This window comes from Candoia aspera, chromosome 6 (assembly GCF_035149785.1).
Source record: "Candoia aspera isolate rCanAsp1 chromosome 6, rCanAsp1.hap2, whole genome shotgun sequence".
NCBI classification, from domain to species: domain Eukaryota; kingdom Metazoa; phylum Chordata; class Lepidosauria; order Squamata; family Boidae; genus Candoia; species Candoia aspera.
The window spans coordinates 79,500,503-79,523,699 of record NC_086158.1 but is presented as its reverse complement, the minus strand read 5'-3'; the positions used below and the strand labels follow the sequence as shown (position 1 = coordinate 79,523,699).

At 38.3% G+C, this 23,197-nt stretch overlaps 1 protein-coding gene across 1 annotated transcript; it reads left to right on the top strand.

The window, feature by feature from the left end:
- Positions 1–4,133: 4,133 nt before the first annotated feature.
- On the top strand, positions 4,134–21,955 carry MCU (mitochondrial calcium uniporter). Its single transcript, XM_063307492.1, has 7 exons — positions 4,134–4,203; positions 8,005–8,175; positions 10,924–11,028; positions 16,574–16,734; positions 18,134–18,337; positions 20,384–20,500; positions 21,698–21,955. The coding sequence occupies exons 1-7, from the start codon at positions 4,164–4,166 to the stop codon at positions 21,773–21,775; spliced, it is 876 nt and encodes a 291-aa protein (XP_063163562.1). The 5' UTR covers positions 4,134–4,163; the 3' UTR covers positions 21,776–21,955.
- Positions 21,956–23,197: the final 1,242 nt, after the last annotated feature.

The window sequence follows — 23,197 nt, the reverse complement described above, 5'->3', positions numbered from 1 at the left end:
CTTAGAAGTTCTGAACTAGGCTGGGTAACAACAGTAGTAGGCTGTAGCATACCTAAATGAGTATGAACCATAGTGATTATGTTGTATTAGCCAAGAAAACTTTGAGCTTATCTTTAGACTTCCTTGCATACTTAAATGTGTACTATGTGGAGCTATCTCTAAATGCTTTTCAATATCAAGCCTATGTAACTATACACTTCTTATATTAAATTTACCCATCTATGAGTTTTCCGTGAGATGGGATAAATGGAAATGTTGGTCAACATGAAAATAATGTAGAGATACTATACCTAATACACAGGGGAGAGAGACTGATTTTTCCTCTTTGCACTTTAGGGTCTTCTAAATTTATTTTATTTATTTATTTAAATTTATTGGCCACCCAACTCCAGTGGACTCTGGGCAGTATACAGAACTAAAAAACATAAAAACAGAAAGAAACATTAAATCAACAAGTAGCCCAGACTAAAATATTCTGCTAACAAAACCCACCAAACAAAACAGGTGGCATTAAACAGTGGCAAACATCAACCTCAGGCCTGGGAACGCAGCCAAGTTTCCGAGGCTTTCCTGAACCCCAGGAAAGAGGACGCCCTCCTTATCTCTGGGGGAATGCTGTTCCAGAGGGTGGTTGGTCCCTGTATTAATACAAAATAGCAAGAGAATTTCATTTGACTGCTGTTAGTCTTGGAAAGCTTAATGCTGGGTCAGGACAACTGGCAAATGTCTACTAAACTGTTGTATTAGTGATCTACTCTCACAAACAGTACAATATATGATATTCAGATCCTGTGCAGTTGGAGCTGCCACTTTTCAAATCAGAGGAACTTTTTTTTTCAGTACTAAAATAGTTTCTTCAGTCTGCAGAATGGTGGATGGTGCTCCGCAGAAAAATATTTTTTCATAATGTTGGTGCTTGTTCTGAGTAAATATCAACTACTCTCTACCAAGATAGTTTTTCTTGTTTGAGCTATAGTAATATAGATGATCTTAACAAAATGTAGATACTGTAGATTTCAGTACAGCCTTAATATTTCTTTGAAGATGTCCTGGAAAGCAAGGGTTTCATTAAGAATTAAACTTAGAAATGAAAACTATATTAATTGTTTTATTTGTAAATAAGCACTTTCAAAATAGGTCTCATATCTGCTGAAGAATGTTTTAAGTGTGCAACTGTCAGCTTCGTAGAATGGGTTAGACTGCGGATTCTTAATATTTAAGAATTTGTGTGAAAGAACAAAGGTATGCCGGCCTGATTTGCAACAAGTAGTTGTTTTTTCTGCAAAACACACAGATATTTATTAACAAGTTTTTGAGGGAGGGATTATTTGGTCAATGTCGCCAATGAATGAAAAACATGTTTTATTTAACAGTTGCACATGACTTGAAAATGCAGTAAGGTTTAACCTGAATTATTTGCAAATTCCATATATTTTTGATGTGGTTTAATTCAGTAAGTAAACAAGGCAAATGTATGCAGTTAATCCAGATTCTAAGGAATTATTTTTAAACAAGCAATGTGCAGAAGTGGAAGAGACGATAGAATAGGAAGGACAAGAGACCTCTTCCAGAAAATTAGAAACATTGGAGGTAAATTCCAGGCCAAAATGGGTATGATCAAAAACAAAGATGGCAAGGACCTAACAGAAGAAGAAGAGATCAAGAAAAGGTGGCAAGAATATACGGAAGACCTGTATAGGAAGAATAACAATATTGGGGATAGCTTTGACAGTGTGGTCAGTGAGCTAGAGACAGACATCCTGAAGAGTGAGGTTGAATGGGCCTTAAGAAGCATTGCTAATAACAAGGCAGCAGGAGACGACAGCATCCCAGCTGAACTGTTCAAAATCTTGCAAGATGATGCTGTCGAGGTAATGCATGCTATATGCCAGCAAATTTGGAAAACACAGGAATGGCCATCAGATTGGAAAAAATCAACTTATATCCCCATACCAAAAAAGGGAAACACTAAAGAATGTTCAAACTATCGAACAGTGGCACTCATTTCACATGCCAGTAAGGTAATGCTCAAGATCCTGCAAGGGAGACTTCAGCAATTCATGGAGCGAGAATTGCCAGATGCACAAGCTGGGTTTAGAAAACGCAGAGGAACTCGGGACCAAATTGCCAATATCCGCTGGATAATGGAAAAAGCCAGGGAGTTTCAGAAAAAGATCTATTTCTGTTTTATTGACTATTCTAAAGCCTTTGATTGTGTGGACCAGAACAAATTGTGGCAAGTTCTTAGCGGTATGGGGATACCAAGTCATCGTGTATGCCTCCTGAAGAATCTGTATAACAACCAAGTAGCAACAGTAAGAACAGACCACGGAACAACAGACTGGTTTAAGATTGGGAAAGGAGTACGGCAGGGCTGTATACTCTCACCCTACCTATTCAACTTGTACGCAGAACACATCATGCGATATGCTGGGCTTGAGGAATCCAAGGCTGGGGTTAAAATCTCTGGAGGAAACATTAACAATCTCAGATATGCAGATGATACCACTTTGATGGCTGAAAGCGAAGAGGAACTGAGGAGCCTTATGATGAAGGTGAAAGAAGAAAGTGCAAAAGCTGGCTTGCAGCTAAACCTCAAAAAAACCAAGATTATGGCAACCAGCTTGATTGATAACTGGCAAATAGAGGGAGAAAATGTAGAAGCAGTGAAAGACTTTGTATTTCTAGGTGCAAAGATCACTGCAGATGCTGACTGCAGTCAGGAAATCAGAAGACGCTGAATCCTTGGGAGAAGAGCAATGACCAATCTCGATAAAATAGTTAAGAGCAGAGACATCACACTGACAACAAAGGTCCGCATAGTTAAAGCAATGGTGTTCCCCGTAGTAACATATGGCTGCGAGAGCTGGACCATAAGGAAGGCTGAGAGAAGGAAGATAGATGCTTTTGAACTGTGGTGTTGGAGGAAAATTCTGAGAGTGCCTTGGACTGCAAGAAGATCAAACCAGTCCATCCTCCAGGAAATAAAGCCCGACTGCTCACTTGAGGGAATGATATTCAAGGCAAAAATGAAATTCTTTGGCCACATAATGAGAAGACAGGACACCCTGGAGAAGATGCTGATGCTAGGGAGAGTGGAGGGCAAAAGGAAGAGGGGCCGACCAAGGGCAAGGTGGATGGATGATATTCTAGAGGTGACGGACTCGTCCCTGGGGGAGCTGGGGGTGTTGACAACCGACAGGAAGCTCTGGCGTGGGCTGGTCCGTGAAGTCACGAAGAGTCGGAAGCGACTGAACGAATAAACAAAAATACAGATTCATCAGTACTTCCAAGTATCCCTCTTAATCTTTCCCCATGATAACCCTACTTTAGTTTGTATATATTTTCCCATTTCTCTTGTAAGTTTGCCTGCATGAAATGTACACACTGACCAATGGGGTTAGATGTGTTGGCTGGGATTCCTGAATATACCCACTCCTCATTTAGTGACAACCTTTGCAAATGTGATGGTAATAAATGGTAATAAAAATTTCATTTTTTGACCAACGTGAACATTTACCACCAAATTTTTTGTGCCTGGCAACAATGTATGCCAGAATGAGAGTAACGCTGGCATAGCTGTACAAAAGAACTTTATCTGAAAGCAGCAACCAGTGATCTTCACAGCATCTTTCTCTCTCAGTCATGTGTTCACTTAATAACTATTTTGCTTAATGGCCTGGTCATTGGAATGAAACATGGTCACTAAATGAGGAGTGGGTGTAAATGATTCTGAGTCTATATAATGATAGCCCATCCTGTTAGTGCAGTATTCCATTCTTGGTTATGTCCAATATAATAAAATGTTTCAGCTTATGAATGACCTGCCTCCATTTATAGCTTCAAATGGAAATTCATCTCCAAAGTACACTTAAAGATTTAATGTCTACCTAATTTGTTTTTTAACAATTCAACAGTAAAAAAATAATAGGTATGAGAATTGGTTTGGGAGAATATCTACATTAAATGATGTATAGCAACCAGTTTCTCTTCCATTATTAACTGATTCACCGTCCTCCATGCAGTAGGTGGTAGGAAGTGGCAAGACTGGTAACATGGCATGGGCCATCTGAAACAACTGAGCATTTATTGTTTTAACAGGAACACTTAATGTGCTGTGTTCATTTTTCTAGGCACACCAAAGGTTTCCTCCCTTGCAGACTATGGGAATAGTCTATTGCAGTACTGTAGTGCCCTCTGATGGTGAGTACAATATATATATATATATATTTATATATAAATTGTTCATTAAAGGATTTTTGTTCAGATGCTCAAGGATCTGGTTTTTAGTTTAATTAGCAATTGTATTTTTAAAATGAAAAAGGAAATTAACTTAGAGCCAGTACAGTTCTCAGTGTGATTTTAACAATTTACCTGTTCAAAATCAATGAGGCATCTTGCTTGCTCTAGTCTTTCTACAATACTGAATTGCAAAATGCAGTGTATCATTTTTTGGGTCAGTTGTCATATTGTTTTCCTTTGCATATTCTGATTAGATAAGCATCTTTCTTCATGGCTCTTTGTTCATGACAAAAACAAATAATTCTTTTCCAAGATCTCATTTTTGTAAGCTAGTAGAGGGCTGTGTCAAGCTTACGCCTTTGTCTTGAAGGTCAGATTTCTTTTGCAGACAGTCGGTGTCACATACCTGTGCTTCTTCCTCCCCTTCAAAAGCTAGCTTGTCTGTGCATTTATTATAGTTCTGCATTCTTTCTATTTTGCAAACACATCGGTTTATGAAATTTTCACAGCTGATGCTTTAAAGCCTTTGCTTTATTTCCTGCATCCCACATTGAATTTGAAATGCAAATGTCATCTTAAGCTGACAGATTCCAGTTTTGTCTACTGTGTATTCACATCACCTACCATGTGTGACTAAAGAATATTGCTTGTGTTTCTTACCCAAATTCCTTCAGTAGTATTTGCTTCTTAATATACCTTAATTTGCATTTGTGGTCGCTCTCTGTGAACTTTTCAGACAGGGGGGTCTGTCTGTGGCTCACCTGGTTGTGAAAAATGCTGCAGAACAATTCTAAGAGCAACCTTGAGCTTCCAGGAATAGTAGTAAGACATGGAGTCTACAGTACCATGTTGGAATGTTGTAGCAGATTAACAGCCACTGAATGTTTCATGAAAATATAAAATCCAACTAAGAAGAAAAGGACTTCATAGCCCTTTAAAAGAATTCCTGCATTGTGTAGACAAATTTCTGGTTTTTAATCTCTGAGTATTACTCAATCTTTTGACTATTATGAGATAAGGAGGATTATTGTGGGGAACTTAAAAACTCCTTTGCACTCTCTAAAACGGCATTTTGAAGCATGCATGTTATTCTACCAAAAATATTTGAGAATAATCAGTGCCTAGTAGGTTAAAATGCTGAAGGGCTTAAAGAGAATACAGTGCTTTGAAAATAAAATGGATTTGACATTCTGTTGTAATTAATGAGTGCCATTTAAAATGTTAAAAACCATCATGCTGTCAAAATGGGAATTGTTCTTGGGGATTCCTTGTTATAGTATTACTAGTAGTATATTAAAATTGGTTTGCTATCTCATGCAGACTTCAGGTTTCCCAGATGGGCAATAAAACCAGTGACTCGGTTGTTGATGAATTTCTAGTGGTGTGTCTGAACATCTGCCTGCTATGCTAGAAGGCTGGAAAAAAGTGCTTGCTACATTTTTGTGTAGCTCCATTTAAATTATTTGAAATTTAGACAAGTACTTTTTGTGATATTTCCCTTAGAGGAATATATATGTAAAACAGAAGAGTTGTACTGTATTTAGGTAGGAGGAATAGGAGGAATAAACTTACTGCTTTGACTTCGGATGTTTTTTTCCGTGAGCAAGTTAGTTAGCTGAAGGATTTTATCTTTGAGAACCCAACAAGTAAGGATAAAGTACGATTATTGAAGTGTTCGTTCAATATCAATTTATTCTGATTTCCAGAAAAAAAATAATCTGGAAAGATCCATCCACTGCATAGAATACTGTGGAGCTTAGAAGTCAAGATACAGTTTCTCCGAGAGGATAAAAAATTAGTAAGAGTGTATGCCTAGCATTCTCCTGTCTCTGCAGAAAAAAAGATTTCTAGTGGTGTGTCTGAACAGAAAATTCTACTTTTTTTAGAAGCAAAAGGTAATTAGAAGGAGTAGATTTTCAGTTCATCAAGGGAAGGCATTGGTGACAAATTTATGTAGCCATAGCTTCACATTTTATGTAGCCATAGCTTCTTATGTAATCAAATTGTTCCACTTGTTTCAGATTATGAATGATGAGTGCTAATGCTGATGCTGCAAAAATAAATTCAAGAGAGAAAATATTGGCAGAATTAGAAGAACTTTGAGATTACAGAAATACTGCATATTTAAAATGTTTAAATACAGAACCAAAGGATACAATTACCTGTGGCGGTTTACAGGTTGAACAGGAGAGGAAGAAGAAATATGGCATGAAAGTCAGGCCTGGCTCAGCCTTCTCCTTTTTAATGGCATTGCTTGTACTCTGTTTATCTCTCTGCTAAACCTGATTGGCTCACAGATGCTGAAGACTAACTTTCTGCAGGGAATATCCTAGAGACAGCTTTTTGAAACCACAGGTTGCATCATCTTCTCAACATGCAAAACGTTATTTCAATAATCGTTTTATTCATTCAGGACTGCATTTTGCCTTGCCAAAAATGAGAAAGAATGGAAAAACAGGATGACTGAGGAAATGTGAAAGTTTAAGACTTAGGTTTCTAATATAAAATGGTGGTGGGTTGTTACATCATAACCAGCACATTTAACACAGATGGTGGGAGAGCATCCTTAACTGCATCAGGAGCAATGGGCTAAATATGGTGATGTCCTACAGCTCTGTTCTCCAATACCTTGGTGCTATTCTTCCCCATTTCATGGACCACATCCACATCCAAGCAGTCGTCTCATTCTGACCTGCATATAAACCTCTGCATTACTTACAGCATATTGCAAGGTGTGGACAACAGAGGACTTGCTGATTATGTAGTATCTAGCCCTACTTTTATAGCAGTTTGAATGTGCTGCTGAAATTAGACAACAGAACTGTTGGGGGTTTTTTTCATTTGGGAGTCAAATCATGCATTAAGCTTTCGTGAAATATTTATGCATCACTTAAAAGCTATCCAGATCCCCAATGGCTGAAATTTCAGCCTTACCTCTACATGTGTGTCAGTCCCACTGGATAGACCAGATCAAGAAATCAACTCCACAAAAAGGCTAAAATGACTTTTATTGAAATTGGCTATAATAACAGAATCTCTCAAATCTGATTATGTTGTACTTCCCTTCTGTAATTCAGTGAATTAAGGATGTGTCTGTCTAAGCTGCTTTTGAACATTATCTGGACATTCTGGACTTAAAAAAGTGTTTTACCTCTTGTTGCCTTGGTGATGGAGCTTATATATCTCCATCAAGGTCATCTTCTTTACTGTCTATAATGTGGCTCCAAACATTTTAAAAACTGAACCATTCCCCCAAATACGAAAGGAGAAATTCAGTTTCTATATTCAATGGGATATATAGAGAATTGGTCTTTGCTTTGATCTCGTCCCTTCTGGGACATGAATAACATTTATTTTTAACAAATAGTTACTGTTTCATGGCCTATGTTCAGAAACTATTGTTATGTGAAAAACCCATTTTCCTAGGCAGCACTTCTCAAGGATCTGAACAAGGAAGTGTAAGGCTGATTTATGTAAGCTCCACATAGAAAAAAGATCAGTCCAGTACTTAGCACTGTTCAAAAGGAACAGTGATTGAAAACAGTCTAGGCATCACAGAAATATAGAATTGAAAAGGCTCTAAAAAAAACCTCTAGTCCAGCCCGCTGCAATGTGCAGGAAAACCAATTAATCTATCCATGAGAGGACAGCTAGTTATGTGAATATATGTTCCTTTTGTCTATAGGCTTCAACTTAGCCCCAGTGTACATCTTAACATGTCTTTCTAAATTTGTTTCAATTGTCCATGGTTATCCTTCTTAGACGTTACAGTAGTTTACCAAAATGGGTTACCGGTGATATCTCTGAGTCTTCCTTCTCGTCGTGAACGCTGCCAGTTTACACTTAAGCCTCTCTCAGACTCCGTTGGAGTATTCTTACAGCAACTCCAGGCAGAGGACCGGGGAATTGATCGAGTTGCAGTTTATTCACCAGGTACTATTGAGCATTACGGGAGGAATCCAATGAACTCCTTCAGCACTACATTCGATTCTGCTGTTCCTTTCTATATTTACAATATCTCCTTTGTTTTAGTAATAAATTTATACTAAAGGGCTTTTCAGTTCAGTTTTTCACTATATGACTTGTAAATCTGATGAAAAGAAAGCTTTCCAGTAGAAAATGTTGACCTTTGGCAAAAAAATAGCGATAGTTAAAATGTTTAATGTTTAAGCTTATTTAATAAAAGATATTTTTGAGATCTCATTTATTATATTGGTTAACCTTTGTTTCAATTGGTTATCTTTTGTTCCTTGGTGAACAAGGAATTGGTGTGATTTAGACTGCTTTCTAGCTGAGATTATGAAACTTTTGCTGTTAGTGAATTTTTTACACTCAATGCTACTGATGTAGAGTTGTAATCAAAATTATTCAACCCCCCCGTTGCAAATCAGGTTGATTGTCAAAATGTACAGACTTTCAGCTGTTTGCAATGAACAAATCAAACAAAGACAATTGAAATAGCTCAACACAATGAGTGCTTCAAGTGGTGTCCCAAAGTCAACTGAAAATGCAACTTATGACTTTTCCAGTCTTAGAATTATTCAACCTCTTCATGGCAAGCATCTTCAGTACTTAGTGGAGCACCCTTTTGCTGTTATAACCTGCTGCAAATGAGATGCATAGCTAGACACCAGCTTCTGGCAGCGTTCCTGAGGAATCTTAGCCCATTCCTCAGGAGCAATGGCCTCCAGTTCATATAATAAGCATGCTGCAACCACCTTCTTCAAATCCCACCAGAGATTTTCTATGGGGTTGCTGCTGTAGAATCTTCCAGGACTACTACTTCATCCAAGCCTTAGTGGTATTTGAGGTATGCTTGGGATCATTGTCCTGTTGGAAGGTCCAGTGACACCCAAGCTTCAGCTTCCTTACAGATGGCATGACGTTTTCTCCTAGGATTTCCTGATACTTCAATTAATCCATCTTGCCGTCCACACACTGCAGGTTTCCAGTGCCAGGGGATGCAAAGCAGCCCTAGAGCATCACCAAGCCACCACCATGCTCAACTGTAGGCAGAGTGTTCTTTTCAGCGTATGCTTCATTCTTCTTCCTCCAGACATACCACTGATCCATTGGGCCAAAGAGTTCCAGTTTTGTTTCATCACTCCACAGAACAGAATCCCAAAACTTCTGTGGCTTATTTATATGATTTTGAGCATATTGGAGCTGACATTTCTTGTGCTTTTGGGTCAGTAGTGGTGTACGTCTTGGAGTTCTGGCATGGGAACCTTCTGTGTTTAGTATGCGCCTTACTGTGCTCACTGAAACCTCAGTGCCTGTTGCCACCGAGTCTTGCTGCAAGTTTTGTGCAGTCACTCGAGGGTTTCTCTCCACCTGCCTTCCCAGAAATCTGGTTGCAGCCATTGACAGCTTCCTTTTTCTGCCCCATCCAGGAAGTGTAACCATTGTTCCTTTAACTTTGAACTTGCGAACTATGCTTCCAGCGGTGTCTCTAGGAACATTCAGTGCCTTTGCTTATCTTTTTGTATCCTGTTCTGTGTTTGTGAAGGGAAATGTTCTCTTCTCTTACCTTTTTGGACCATTCTTTTGACTTAGCCATACTGCATTTCTAACATGCAGTCAAACGTGACACTCAACAAACCCCTAGTCAGCTCAAGCACACCTGGTGCAACTAATGAAGCCCTTGATTAGTCGCATCAGGTGTGTCTGAGACAACACCTGTTTTGCATACTGTATGTGTGCTGTTGTGATGGATTCTATTCAGGGGTTTGAATAATTTTGAGACTGGAGAAGTCATTATAAGTTGTATTTTCAGTTGACTTTGGGGACACCGCTTGAAGCATTCGTTGTGTTGAGCTATTTCAATTGCTTTTGTTTGATTTGTTCATTGCAAACAGCTGAAAGTCTGTACATTTTGACAATCAACCTGATTTGCAGTGGGGGTTGAATAATTTCAATTACAACTACAGCTATATATTTCACTTTTTTTGTTTTGTTACATTGTGCTAAACCTATAGAGGTTGATGTGGTGCAAGATTAACTACTTGGTTCTTGGACAAAGAAAAACAGTATGGAGCTTTTTGGCCTACTGTTTGTTACAAACAAAATGAAGTTCTAAAGAAGAGAATGTTAGTTACCAAGTTAAAATTACCAAGTAAAATATGAAATTGAAAGTCTTAATTATATCTAACACATGTTCTCTGTGTTATAATGTGTGTTGGCCAAATGTTTGTCAGTGGATGAGGGTAAAAGCAGAAGAAAAGTGGACAAAAGATATTAAACCAGTCTCCCCATTTACCGTTTCTTGCTTGCAATAAATATCCATCACTAAGAATCTCTTCCCCTCAAGTCTGTTTCTGGTCTTAGGGCTCCACTGGGAGAAAAAGCATTTGAAAGTGGAAAGTTGTTTGCAATTAAAAAGGTAGGAAATAGGTTCCTACCACTATTGTGCCACTTTAAATCCATACCCACTTATTTTGGTTTATATATTTGGTAATTATCTGTTTCCTCATACACAGCTCTGCTTCCATAAGGTGGAATTACACAAGAATAGTTTAGATTCTGAAATATTTTGAGATTATATCTCAGAAACATTAAAATGTAGCTTCAATTCATTTCTCTAATGTAGCATATACTAACTTGCAATGGAACACGGCTGGAATATTAATGTTAATAAGTCATATCTAGCTTTTAATACATCTATTCCTGTATTCCTTTCAGATGGGACACGAGTAGCAGCTTCCACAAGCATAGATCTCCTACTTCTTGATGATTTCAAACTAGTAATTAATGACTTGAGTTACCATGTTCGTCCACCAAAGAGAGGTAACAGCTTCATGCAGTCGGGATATATTTCCAGAAGTCATTTGCCAGAAAATCCGCCATCTAGTATTTAAAAAGATAATTTCTTATCTGTTTGGACAGTTGCATCTTCTGCAAGCTAGTGCATTCAGAATTCTGCACAAATATGCTGTCACTGACCATCATGAATATCCATGCTGCATCTCCGAGCCTTGAGAACAATGCTCTTATAACGTGTTTAGTTGTGTGTTCTCCTATGTGTTGGAGGACACTTTTTTCCTATATACTCATGCATTCTTCTTTCATTCTACTTTTCCTTGATTAAAGAATAATAAAATCCCAGTTTCCATAAGAAAGACTTTATATTGAAAAAGTTGCAGGGAATCTGGTGAATCTCATGAAGACAGATTATTGATTAGCTACCTATGATCAAAGGGACGCGGTGGCGCTGCGGGTTAAACCGCTGAGCTGTAGATCGGAAGGTCGGCGGTTCGAAACCGCGCAGCGGGGTGAGCTCCCGTTGTTAATCCCAGCTCCTGCTCACCTAGCAGTTCGAAAACATGCAAATGTGAGTAGATCAATAGGTACCGCTTCGGCGGGAAGGTAACGGCGTTCCGTGAGTCATGCTGGCCACATGACCCGGAAGTGTTTACGGACAACGCCGGCTCCAAGGCTTAGAAATGGAGATGAGCACCGCCCCCTAGAGTCGGATTCGACTGGACTTTACGTCAAGGGAAACCTTTACCTTTACCTACCTATGATCATTTGATAAGAGAATGATTCTAGTAGCGGATCCCATCACTAAGACAGTATATAATCGAAATAGTGACAGATGAATGGACTTCCTGGTGATTTAACTTACAGCTACAACGATTGCAGGCCCAATAAGCTAGTTAACTTACTAGCAAATATTTTATTAGAGCTGGTAGTTGCAAGATATGTGAGCTTGTACTCCAAAAACAGCAATAGAGCCCACTAATAGAACAAAATTGTTTCTTCACGTGCTCTGTTTAAGCTGCCCTGCAAGCTTCCTGAAAAGTCAATCCTGAAGGACAGAGGTTAGAGATGGAATGGAATTTAGCCCAAGAATCAATGGAAAAAACAGAAGCATCTCTTCCTGAACTGAAATACCAATTACTTGTAGTTAATATGTTTGGAACCAAGACAGAAATAATTAATGTGGATACTTTTTTAAAAGAAAACTTCCTGTTGCCAGACAAGATCACTAGGGCAAATTATAAGTTATAAGATAACTTATTTTAAGTTAAAAGATAGCTTAAGATTGTGAGCTGTTTGACCATGATAGTGATTGGGATTTCAGATATGAAATGATAACTGCAAGCAGCTTCCATTTACCATCTTCTAAAATCCTGGGTCCTAATTATTCTGGAAGTCAGTGGTAGCAAAAATCGAGCTAAATCTGAATGAGAAATTGAAAGATTATTTGTGCTGTAAAGTGAGTTCTACTTTTGAGAAGAGAAGGTATTGCAAAATACCTTCAGTCTGATTAAGTACAAGAGGCAAGATTGTTCTGTAAAGACTGTTTTAAAGGTGACTTTAATGCGTGACTATCAGGAAGACTTCACTAGTTCGGCTCTATGCCATAATTGTTTTCCACACCCAAGTTGTTTCAAAGCACTAGGCTTCTCCATTTTTAGTATCACTGTTGTATGTTCTTAGCATCTTTTTGTGATGAAAAAAGGGGGGGGGGCTTGCTCTTTCAAATTGGCACGCTTGCTTGATTTTATTTATTTATTTATTTATTTATTTAGGGGATATGGCTTATCATAAATGCATAAACCTCGGCATCTAACAACGATTCACAAAAAAAAAACCCTAAAATAAAACCTCAAAACGTAATCTGAATTAAATAAAAATAATCATAATACAGTGAAACAATAGTCAATGCATCATAAAAACCTTACATCAGAACTCCTCCTATATTGGGCTTAACTAATACCTTGGCCAGTGCCTGGGGCAAGAGACGGGTCCGCACAGCCTTCTGGCAGGACAAGAGGGTCCTCTGGATCTCGGGGGAGGCTGTTGCCTGCTTCTTTCCTCCCCAGAATGAACAGTCAGTGTCACATTTTCAAGTAAACGCAAAAGATAGAAAGAAAGGGCTTTTTAACCGACTTTGATTGTCATTTGTTATTTATTTAAAGATACATCTTTTAACCAAAGATAGATTTCCTTACCCATAGGAAGGGCTTAAATAGACTTTTAGGGCTGCTTTGTACATAGTAAAGGTAAAGGTTTCCCTTGATGTCAAGTCCAGTCATGTCCGACTCTAGGGGGCGGTGCTCATCTCCGTTTCTAAGCCTTAGAGCCGGCGTTGTCATAGACACTTCCGGGTCATGTGGCCAGCATGACGACACGGAACGCCGTTACCTTCCCGCCAAAGCGGTACCTATTGATCTACTCACATTTGCATGTTTTCGAACTGCTAGGTGAGCAGGAGCTGGGACGAGCAACGGGAGCTCACCCCGCCGCGCGGTTTCGAACCGCCGACCTTCCGATCGGCAGCTCAGCGGTTTAACCCGCAGCGCCACCGCATCCCTTTGTACATACTTCATATATAAAGATACAATTTCTGTCCAGTAAAACGTATGTCACATGAAGCATGAAAGCTCAAACAAATTGTCTTGCACCCTGATGTATAAAAATGTAAGTTAAACTTTATTAGCTTGGTTCAAAGTCCTGTCACTTTAGCCTTCTGGGGACTCTTCAGTTCAGATACATAACAGGAAAGAAATCTACTTGTAATTGCTTGAATATGTGCTCACCCAGGCGTTTCTTATGCTAGTGTTGGCCCAGCCCAATGCTGGGTTCGTTCACTCAGCACGATGAGCCAATGAATCACGCAGTCGAGGAAAGCAGAATTCAAACACTTTATTTCTGCACAGAAGCAAAGAGGTACGCTTGAGACCTAAGTCCAAATGAAGCACGCCTGCTGAAATTCAGCACGCTGTTTTATACCATAAAACCACAAATACATGTCATAATTTCCTGATTTTAGTTTCACTTGATCCTGACTTACTGAAGACGTGCAGTTTAGGCCAATATCCCATAATAAGCATGGGGGTGCACTTAATTAGCTAAGCTCTCTGCCCCTGGGTGTGTTTTATAACATGCTAATGATAAATTTTGTTTCACCTCCAGACTTTTGCCGGGACATTCTTGACCACAGCTAAGCTAAATGCCATGTTACCTTCCTCTATTCCAGTAAAAAGTTCTTACAAAGCCACAACCTGCCAGCTAGTCTGACACTTCCTGTGTGTGAGGTGTTTGTGATCTACCTCTTTAGTTCCTACTAGCAGGTGCTAAAGCAAGGCCCTCACTGGGTAGCTTATTCTATCCACTGTGAACTTAAGCCCATCTTCATATGTGGTTGTTTCTCATATCAGAAGTTCTTACATGAATCAGATGGGCAGTAGTTCTAGATTCATAGTTCATTAGAATATTACTTCTCAGTTTCTTCTTCCACCCTTAAACTTCCCCCAACATGAGCCAGAATTTTAGGCCTACTCCTGATGTCACTTGATGACCTTCACATATGACCCATCTCTGGATTATAATTTGGTTTTATGTTCTAATTTTATCACTACATGAAGCAAGACATTAATGATTTAATAGATGCTCTGTTTTATGTTGCTTTGGCTTTGTAAATGAGTGAAACTTGGCTGTTTTTATATATCCTTATAAACCTTAAAGTATTGGGATTGAATGCTAAATAGATGGAGAAATCAGCCAAGAGCTATATGGGTTACATGTACTCTGGTAGGTGTTCACATTTGTGGGAGAGCCTACATTCTCATTGTGTTTATTCCAAAGTAATTTGGAAAGGTTATTTAGAAAAAAGCCACTGCTTTGTTTAGGGTTCCATATCCATGGTTTTATGAGGAGGAGGTGAGGAAGACCCTGCTCAAGTTTCCAGTGTTGATATTTTGGTTCACAGATCTTTGCATGTAAGCATCATGTTGTTTGAATATACTGTAGTTGCATGCATACAATTTATTTATGATTCATTTATTAATCATCCTTTGACCCCACCACAATAAAAATGACTCTCAAAATGTCCTCTGTAAATTATTTAAAGATGAAAAGTTTAACAGAATGCACAGAAACGCAATGTGTTTCATTAGGTTTAACATACTGTCTGCCTTTAATAATCCTGCCTGTAGAACCATGCAAGCATTGTGCAACAGGGGTGCTTGTTTGCTGGCATGGAAAATTCCAAACCAGATCCATTTCCTAACAGGTTTAGTGCTACCTGATTCTGGAAAGAAAAGGTTAATTATATGTGGCAATTGATATTCTGAAGCATATTCATATGAAAATATTTTATACCATAAACAAATGTAATTATTTAGATTTAAAACATTAGAGCTTGCAAGCGTGGGCCTATTTCGGATGTTGTATCATCTCCATTTAGAAGCATTACCAATTATTATACAACTTCTGAAATGATGTCTGTTTAACTTGGCTACTTCTGCAGATTTCAATGAAAATTAACTAAGGCATGCTAAGCCTGAAAACTGTGTACTGAAATTTACTGCATGCAAGATTCTATATTTATTTCAGTTTGCTTTGTCTTGACAGCATTTATTCTAACTTCACTGCAAACTAGAAATTCAGTGAATGGATATTAATGACCTTAATTGACATTTATATTTTGTCATTTCTTAATATTTACAGACCTATAAAGAGAAATGCTGAGACAGAGTAATTATAATTGATTGCATCAAGTGTGAACTGTTAGAAGGCAAGGGTTGACTTCTCTTCTCAGCTATAGGTCGACTTCTAAGTACATTGTCTGTTTTACACTGGGATATTTTATTCCAGTTGATAATGCAAATTCTTAAAATATCTCCCATAAGTCAAAATTGTCATGATAAGTACATGGAGATATGGTAGTAATACAAAAGTGGGTTGTTGGTGCCTTCTGAAATGCTTTTTTGACTTCCCAATCCAACCTACAACCCTGGAGATGTTCCATTTCAGTACAATTTTCATGTAGTCATGCATTCCTTAATTATAGTGCTGTTATAACTATCTGTAGTTCACTGATTGAGTCCAACAAGCCAATTAATGTTAAATAGCAAGCACTAACATTGTCAAAGCTTGTAATTTACTAATTATATTTCCTTCTTTTTGAAAAATGTTGCAAAACTAGTCACTCAGTGACTTCGAATTATTTGCTGTAGAATGGACTTTTAGCTTAACAAATAAAAAACAAAGGCAATGTTAAGGTATGGCACAATAGTGACATTATAGCTTTGATACTGAATTTTAAATGGAATTCCTGGCTTTCCTGTTTCTGTAATTTGCCAATCCAACATGGAAGCTTTTTCTCAATTTTTATCACAGAGGAGGCAAGTATAAATCAAATTCTTTTATTGGAACAGTGTTTCAGTGTATAAAAACTCAACATGAGTTGCCATGCTATGCATTAGATGATCCAAATAATTCCATCCTGTATTTTAGTTGATTCTGTAAATTTCAGTCCTGTGGAAGAAATGATTTACCACTGTGAAAAATAGAATATTAAAAGATCCATCCTCTTCTTTAGATCTCTTAAGCCATGAAGATGCCACCACATTGAATGATGTGAAGACCCTGGTTCAGCAGTTATATACCACACTGTGTATTGAAGAACACCAGCTGAATAAAGAGAAGGAATTGATTGGGAGGTTAGAAGACCTCAAGCAGCAATTGGCACCCCTGGAGAAAGTGAGGGCACTGAGATTTGTGTCAGTTGAACAAAGAACCTGTATTGTACATTAATGGCTTTAGGCAACCCTATCAGATGTTTGTAAAAGGTGGAAAAGAAGATATGCATTCAGTTCCTTTTCATATATAAAATTATTTCTTGGACTAATGTTCAAGTTGGCAAGGAATATCTCTTTATGTTTTCCAATAATTGACTTAAAGATCATATAAAGGAAAAATAGACTACCACAGAAGTCTCCTGACTGCCACCCAGCCAAAATTTACAAGTGATTGCCTGGCAGGTATTCTTGAACTAATGCTTCAGACTCCAACACATTGAGGCTTATCTAATAAATTGGTCTAGAGCTGGTAATATCCATTTTTATTTAAAAATCAGTAAAGGGGAGGGGGAGGAACATGAGTTGCTGTAAAGCACCATTTCCCCAGTTTATTGAATCATGGTTTGGTTGTCCACAGCTAAGTATCAGGCTCTCATGTACACATATACAGTCACATGCACTCCTCTTGTGTCTGTATTAGCTTTGCTCATCAGTCTTTATCAAGCTTGGCAATTTACAAACTACTCTATTCAATATAAAACCTTACAAATAAACTTTATAAACCACTCTATTCAATATAAGGAATTATTTTAATGTCTGTTTAGTTACCAGGATCTGAACATCAGGTTAAACCACAGTTCCTGGTTTTGGACTAAGCAAGATTGGTGCACAAGAGTGATATAAATGCACCATGGAAAGGGGATGGGAAATTGGGTTTGGCTGTTCTTTCAAAAAACGAAAAGGCTTATGACATGTAGAAATGCCAAATCCAAAGCAAGAACAAGTACTGGCTTAACTTTCTATTTGTAACTAGTAGCCTTCCTTCCAACCAGAACCTTTTGGCTGACTCCTTTTACTACAAGTAACAGAAGAATCCTAGCTCCTACTCGGAGACTGACCCAAGAGGGATTATGAGGAGGGAGGAACTGTTCCACTGTTGGAGAAGAGGCCTCTGTTATACCAGTGGAATGGTCCATGGGAAGCCAGTGATGTTTTTGCCAGTAATAGGTCCTGAAAATAGAGATTCCAAGGACATGATGAAGTACTCTCTCCTCAGGTTTATCTGTAAGCATTCCCATCTTTCTGTAAAAATTGGAAGCAGGGGCATCTTAATTTGAACTATTTTATTTTAAAATGAGAAGGACCATATTAGGGCACTGGTGTTAAGCAGAAACAAATGCTAAGTACACAAAAAGAATGGAAAGTTGGTCATTCTGCATTTGAACAATCAGTCATTTAGTCTCTGTCAAAAATATTGACATTTAAAGCACATCTGAATAGATAATGCTTATGTTTTGACTTTTTTTTTTAAAAAGCAACTGCTCAATACTGTACAAGTTCTGAAAAATTTTCTTTTGCAGGTTAGGATGGAAATCTGCAGAAAAGCAGAGAGGAGGACCACCTGGCTACTCTGGGGCGGGCTGGCTTACATGGCCACCCAATTTGGAATTTTGGCTCGTCTCACCTGGTGGGAATATTCTTGGGACATTATGGAGCCAGTCACTTACTTCATCACGTATGGCAGTGCCATGGCAATGTATGCATACTTCGTAGTAACACGTCAGGTAAGATTTACTTTGTGTTTGATTGTATAGGGAATTCTTTGGAAAAAAAGACATCGCGTAATTTGTGTCAATCCAGGGCAAAGTGACATAGATTCCCTTCAGCAGAGAGATGTGCACTGTGGAGCTGACGTGATTCTCTCTGCCAGGGAAGGCCTGCAGAACAAGAAGCAATCTGCACTGCTTCAAAGACCTGCCCTCCTGTTTTAGTTTGGCAAAGCTGCCGACTCAGAAAGTATTTGCGTAGAAGGATAAGAGGAGCTTTCTCTCAGCACACTGACCTGTAGAGGTTTGAAGTGATGCTTCAAGATGAACTGCATCACCTCCTCTACGTCTTCTCCTTCAGTATTTGCTGAAAAAGTCTCCTCTCCCACTATGAGAGCACTCAGAGAGACTGCAGAGCAGAAAAATGCAAAAATGCCAATAATCTGGTTGCTTCAACTCACCCTTAGAAATGGGCGGGAGTGGGGGAGGTATGTTGTTTCATAAAGCAGTTATGCGAGGGTGCTTCACTTGAACCTTTGTCAGAGAAAAGAATCACTCAAAGCTTGCATAGCCCTAGTACATATGCATGTGTGAACTGATCTCTAATTTTGTATTTTAGCTCATTCTCTCTGGTAGTCATCTGAACTTCCTTCCTATATGTTTTTTCATACTGCTACACTGAACTACAAAAGCTCCTTGAACAGGCAAAGAATGCACTGACGCTAAAAGATGGGTCTATGGGAATCCTTCTCAAGTTATTACATGTCACTTTCAGATTTTTGTCTAAATTTCTAGGGTCAGTTGTGTTATCTTTTTAAAAATGTAGGGCAGGAACTATTTTCCCAAGACCACTGCAGTTGTCATGAGTACGGATGGTGAGCAGGACGAGGCCCCTATCCAGGGGGGAAAACACATGCATAGTTTAGAGACTTTGAGCTGTCATTCAAAGAAACCCAGAACAGGCCTGCCTTGAGTTTTGGGGTTTATCTGTCTGGGTTTTCCCACGCTGCTTCAGTTTGGTAGGATTTTCTGTCTATAATAGCAGTAATTAAAACACTAGAGACCTTCTCCTTGTCTCAGCGTGGTCTTTGCTTAGGACATCAGGGATGTGTTTAGAATATTTGCATTTTGTATCTTAGCCACAGCAGAATGCAGATTAATGGTAGGGGAACCTGCCATCTGGTTCCCATCACACAGCTGCCTCTTATTATCCTGCTGCTAGTTGTGTCCCACTGATCACTGATTTCCTGCTGCTAAGAGAATCAGGAAGCCAGTGTTCTGTACTGACTGGATGGCACTATCAGAATGGCATATACAGTCCACCTTCCCTTGAGCGTTCAGAGAAGAAGATACAGGTGTATGTTATTTCACACACTCATGTACTAGGTTTTACATTACTACCCGTGGCATGTGTAGCTGTGAATTAGCCTATGTGCATCTGCAACTTTAGTCCAGTAACTTGTGTAGACTTCAAGACAAAAAAGATTGGCCATCTATGGTGGTGGGACTAATGAAGACCAAGTAACTTTATCCTTTTGGTTCCTGTCCCTTCTCCACAATAACTTACTTGGCATTACTGAACCAGAGCAGAGTGTCATATCCTAACTGCTGTTCTCTAACAAGCTACTTAATTATTTATTTATTTATTGCAGTAATTTTTAATACATCATTTAGATTCCAGGTGGCTTAAATTCCTCAACCACTGTAGAGCAAAATTAAAATTAAATTGACTAAGCTGTCAAGAATTGCTTTCCACTGCATATTTAAAATGACATATTGTCTGTTACATTGCTCAATTCCTTCATGTACAATTAATCATAAGTAAGATGATAAGCCAAAAGAACTTCAAATATTATCACTATTCAGTTGATAATCTGATCTGATGCTTAGATTCGTAGTTGAGGATTACCTTTGTCCTGTGACATATAATTTGTCCCTATTCTATGTTGAATTAATGCAGATACAAATTAATCAAGAGTTTAATTTCCTGTCCTTCCAAATCAGTTATTGATAAATAAGTATTCATGTCTAGGGTTTCATTTAATTTATTCTTTCATTCAATAGGAATATGTATATCCAGATGCTAGAGACAGGCAGTACTTACTATTTTTCCATAAAGGAACCAAAAAGACACGTTTTGATCTAGAAAAATACAATCAACTCAAGGATGCTATTGCTCAGGTAATGAAAATAAATCCTTGGAAGAAATTGGGGTAAAAAATAGGAAATTGTCCCATATTAGTTTTTGAAAATTCAGTAATTCATTGATCTGCTTTCCTCACTGTTTCTCTCATTATGTATTCCAAAAGACACTGCTATTAACAGCTGATTTTATAATGTTAGCACAGATCTCAGCCCAGAAGAAAGTTGAAATAGCTGATTAAGCCTGCAAGACATTGGAAAGACAAATCATTAGTGTGTTCTGCAATGACAAAATAAGCAAATATACATTCAAAAATGTATGTTTTTGCCTGTGCATCTGAGATCTCTTTCTTCAGGCAATTGATTATGAGATAATATATATATAAGAATTACATGCAAAGACTACTATAGCTAATGTTAATTTGAGATGCTTGATGTAAACTTGAATTAAAATTATTCACTGACTGTAAATGTGGGGGTTTCACTAAGTTGTGGAAGCATAGAAGAAAAAAAAGGAATAAATGAAGAACTTGGGGGAAAAAAGTCTATCCATAGAACCTCCCCATCTCTTCTGCATAATTTTCCATTTTGGGAAGTTGTTTTCAATCCATGGCATCTGATTTTCAGAATTGCCAGCTATCCGTGATTTTACCAATCCAATTACTAAAACGCCTGCATTCCATGATTTGATAATGGAACTATGTCACAATGCAAAATCCAATAAATTTCAGGATTGGGCCAATATAGTTTCCCTTTTTTAATTTCATCAGGCCCACCATAGTTTGGCTCTACTCAGTATTGCCTTACTTAGTTGGCTAGTATTTTTGAAACTGTTGGCGACCATGCCTTCCTGTTGGAAATTCTATTCTTATTCTCACTGGCATTATCTTGGCTTCCATAGAACGTTGAAGACTTGGTTGTATATGAAAAGTAAATACCCAGTGCAATGGGATGTACATATAGTCTGAGTTCAATAGTTTCTTCTACCTCTTGGAAAGTCCCTGGGTTTCCATTTCCTGTGCTGACCTTTTATGAATGTGGATATGGTGGACTTAGAAAGAAATTATTATATTTGTTTTCATGGCATTGCATTGTCCTTACATTGATTTGAATGTTTTCAAGTATGTATTTCTATAGCAATGTAATAGTTATGTTACTACACCGTAGAAAACTTGTTACACTCCAACATGATGAAGAGAAATATGGTCCTCATATCTTCATTCTATTGACTTTCAGGCAGAATTGGACCTTAAGAGGCTTCGAGATCCCTTGCAGGTGCATCTACCCGTCCAACAAATCAGCAATAAAGACTGATCAGCAGGGGACCTCTGTATCTTGGCAGAAAAGTGGCAGATCTTTTCTAGCTCTTGCCTCTTTAATCAGAAAGCATTTCAGGTGGAAGCTGGGAGGTCTTCTTGGGTTGAAGGGTTTTTTAATAATTAAAACAAAGACCTTGACAGGGGAGGGGGTAATGTGTTCAATCAAAAAAAATAATAATCAGGCACTGTGGAATGTTAAGTCTTTTCAAAGGGCTTAAAGATTGTCTCATTCAAATGTTCTTTCTTTTGGATGAAAATATATATTATAAAGGTGGGCATTTCATGAAGAAATTTTATTGGGGGCATATTTTTCCAGCTTTGCAGTGTCTGCCTCTTGATGAAGCACCAGCAGCCTGCTCAGCATTTTTTTTTAACTCTTTCAAACTATCAACAATAATAGTGCACTAAACAAGAGAAAGAAACAATCAAGCCATTTTAAGGCACCATGACTGGTGATCCAAAGTGAAGTAATGTCTCCATTAACATGCAGCCCAAGAGTAGACCCTTATGTGTTGTTTTGTTTTGTTTTGTAATATTAACACAAAATTACTTTTTATTCAAAAATCCCAAATCATGACCTTTTCCTCCCTGTCTGTTTCCTATCAAGCAAACTTTCTCCTTTACTGAAGGATTATTGATGTTATCAGTTTTATCAGGATCACAAACTGAATAATTCTTGGTGTGACCGTTTAATAATTAACATGGAATTATTCCTGAGTATCTTCTTCAACTTCACTGCCCTGATTAACTTTTACACGTAAATGGTGATGTTGCATGAGAAAACTCTTCATATACAGTCTTAAGGGAGGAATGTTCCTTCCCCTTACTCTTTCTCCCCCCAAATATGGTAGCCATCTGGGTTAAAGCAAATCAAAGAGTTTGGGCATAATGCATATATGTATGCGATATTTGGCTTGAGATCATGATGCTTTATGAAGTCCCTTTAAAACAGGGATGATTAAATATTACGTTTGCATAGCAGAATAACTATGTCTTGATAAGCAAAAGACTACAGTTGCACTTTGATTCACAATCCCCCTCTTCTTAAAGTAGCTTTAAAAGAGTGGTCTGATGCTGAAGGGTCGGGGTTTCTGCACAGAAGAGATGCAATCCCTCCCCCCTTAAAAGCAAGGGAGAAAGGCATTTGTCCTCCACCGCCTTCTGCAAGCCGGATGATCTTTTCTAAGCAGATCTTGCATCCTGCGCTAAATGGAATCTGTGGCCTCCTCTATCATCCTGTCTGATAAATCCTGGGAAGACAGGATAGAGATTGGAGAAGTTCTCTAAGCTTGGTTTTCAGCAAGGCTTGGAATTTCCTTTCTGTTCACTACTTTTCACTGTGTCAAGGCAAGAGGCTCCCACTTTCTGGGGAACCGTGTTTTAAAGTGTAAAATAAATATAAACCAGACGCCAGGTG

What these genes read in the sequence shown, in the direction of transcription:
- MCU (XM_063307492.1), top strand. Translation starts at nt 4,164, where the DNA reads ATGGGAATAGTCTATTGCAGTACTGTAGTGCCCTCTGATG. An exon ending in AGTTGCAGTTTATTCACCAG is followed by an intron (nt 8,176 to 10,923) that starts GTACTATTGAGC and finishes TATTCCTTTCAG; the next exon opens with ATGGGACACGAGTAGCAGCT. An exon ending in AATTGGCACCCCTGGAGAAA is followed by an intron (nt 16,735 to 18,133) that starts GTGAGGGCACTG and finishes TTTCTTTTGCAG; the next exon opens with GTTAGGATGGAAATCTGCAG.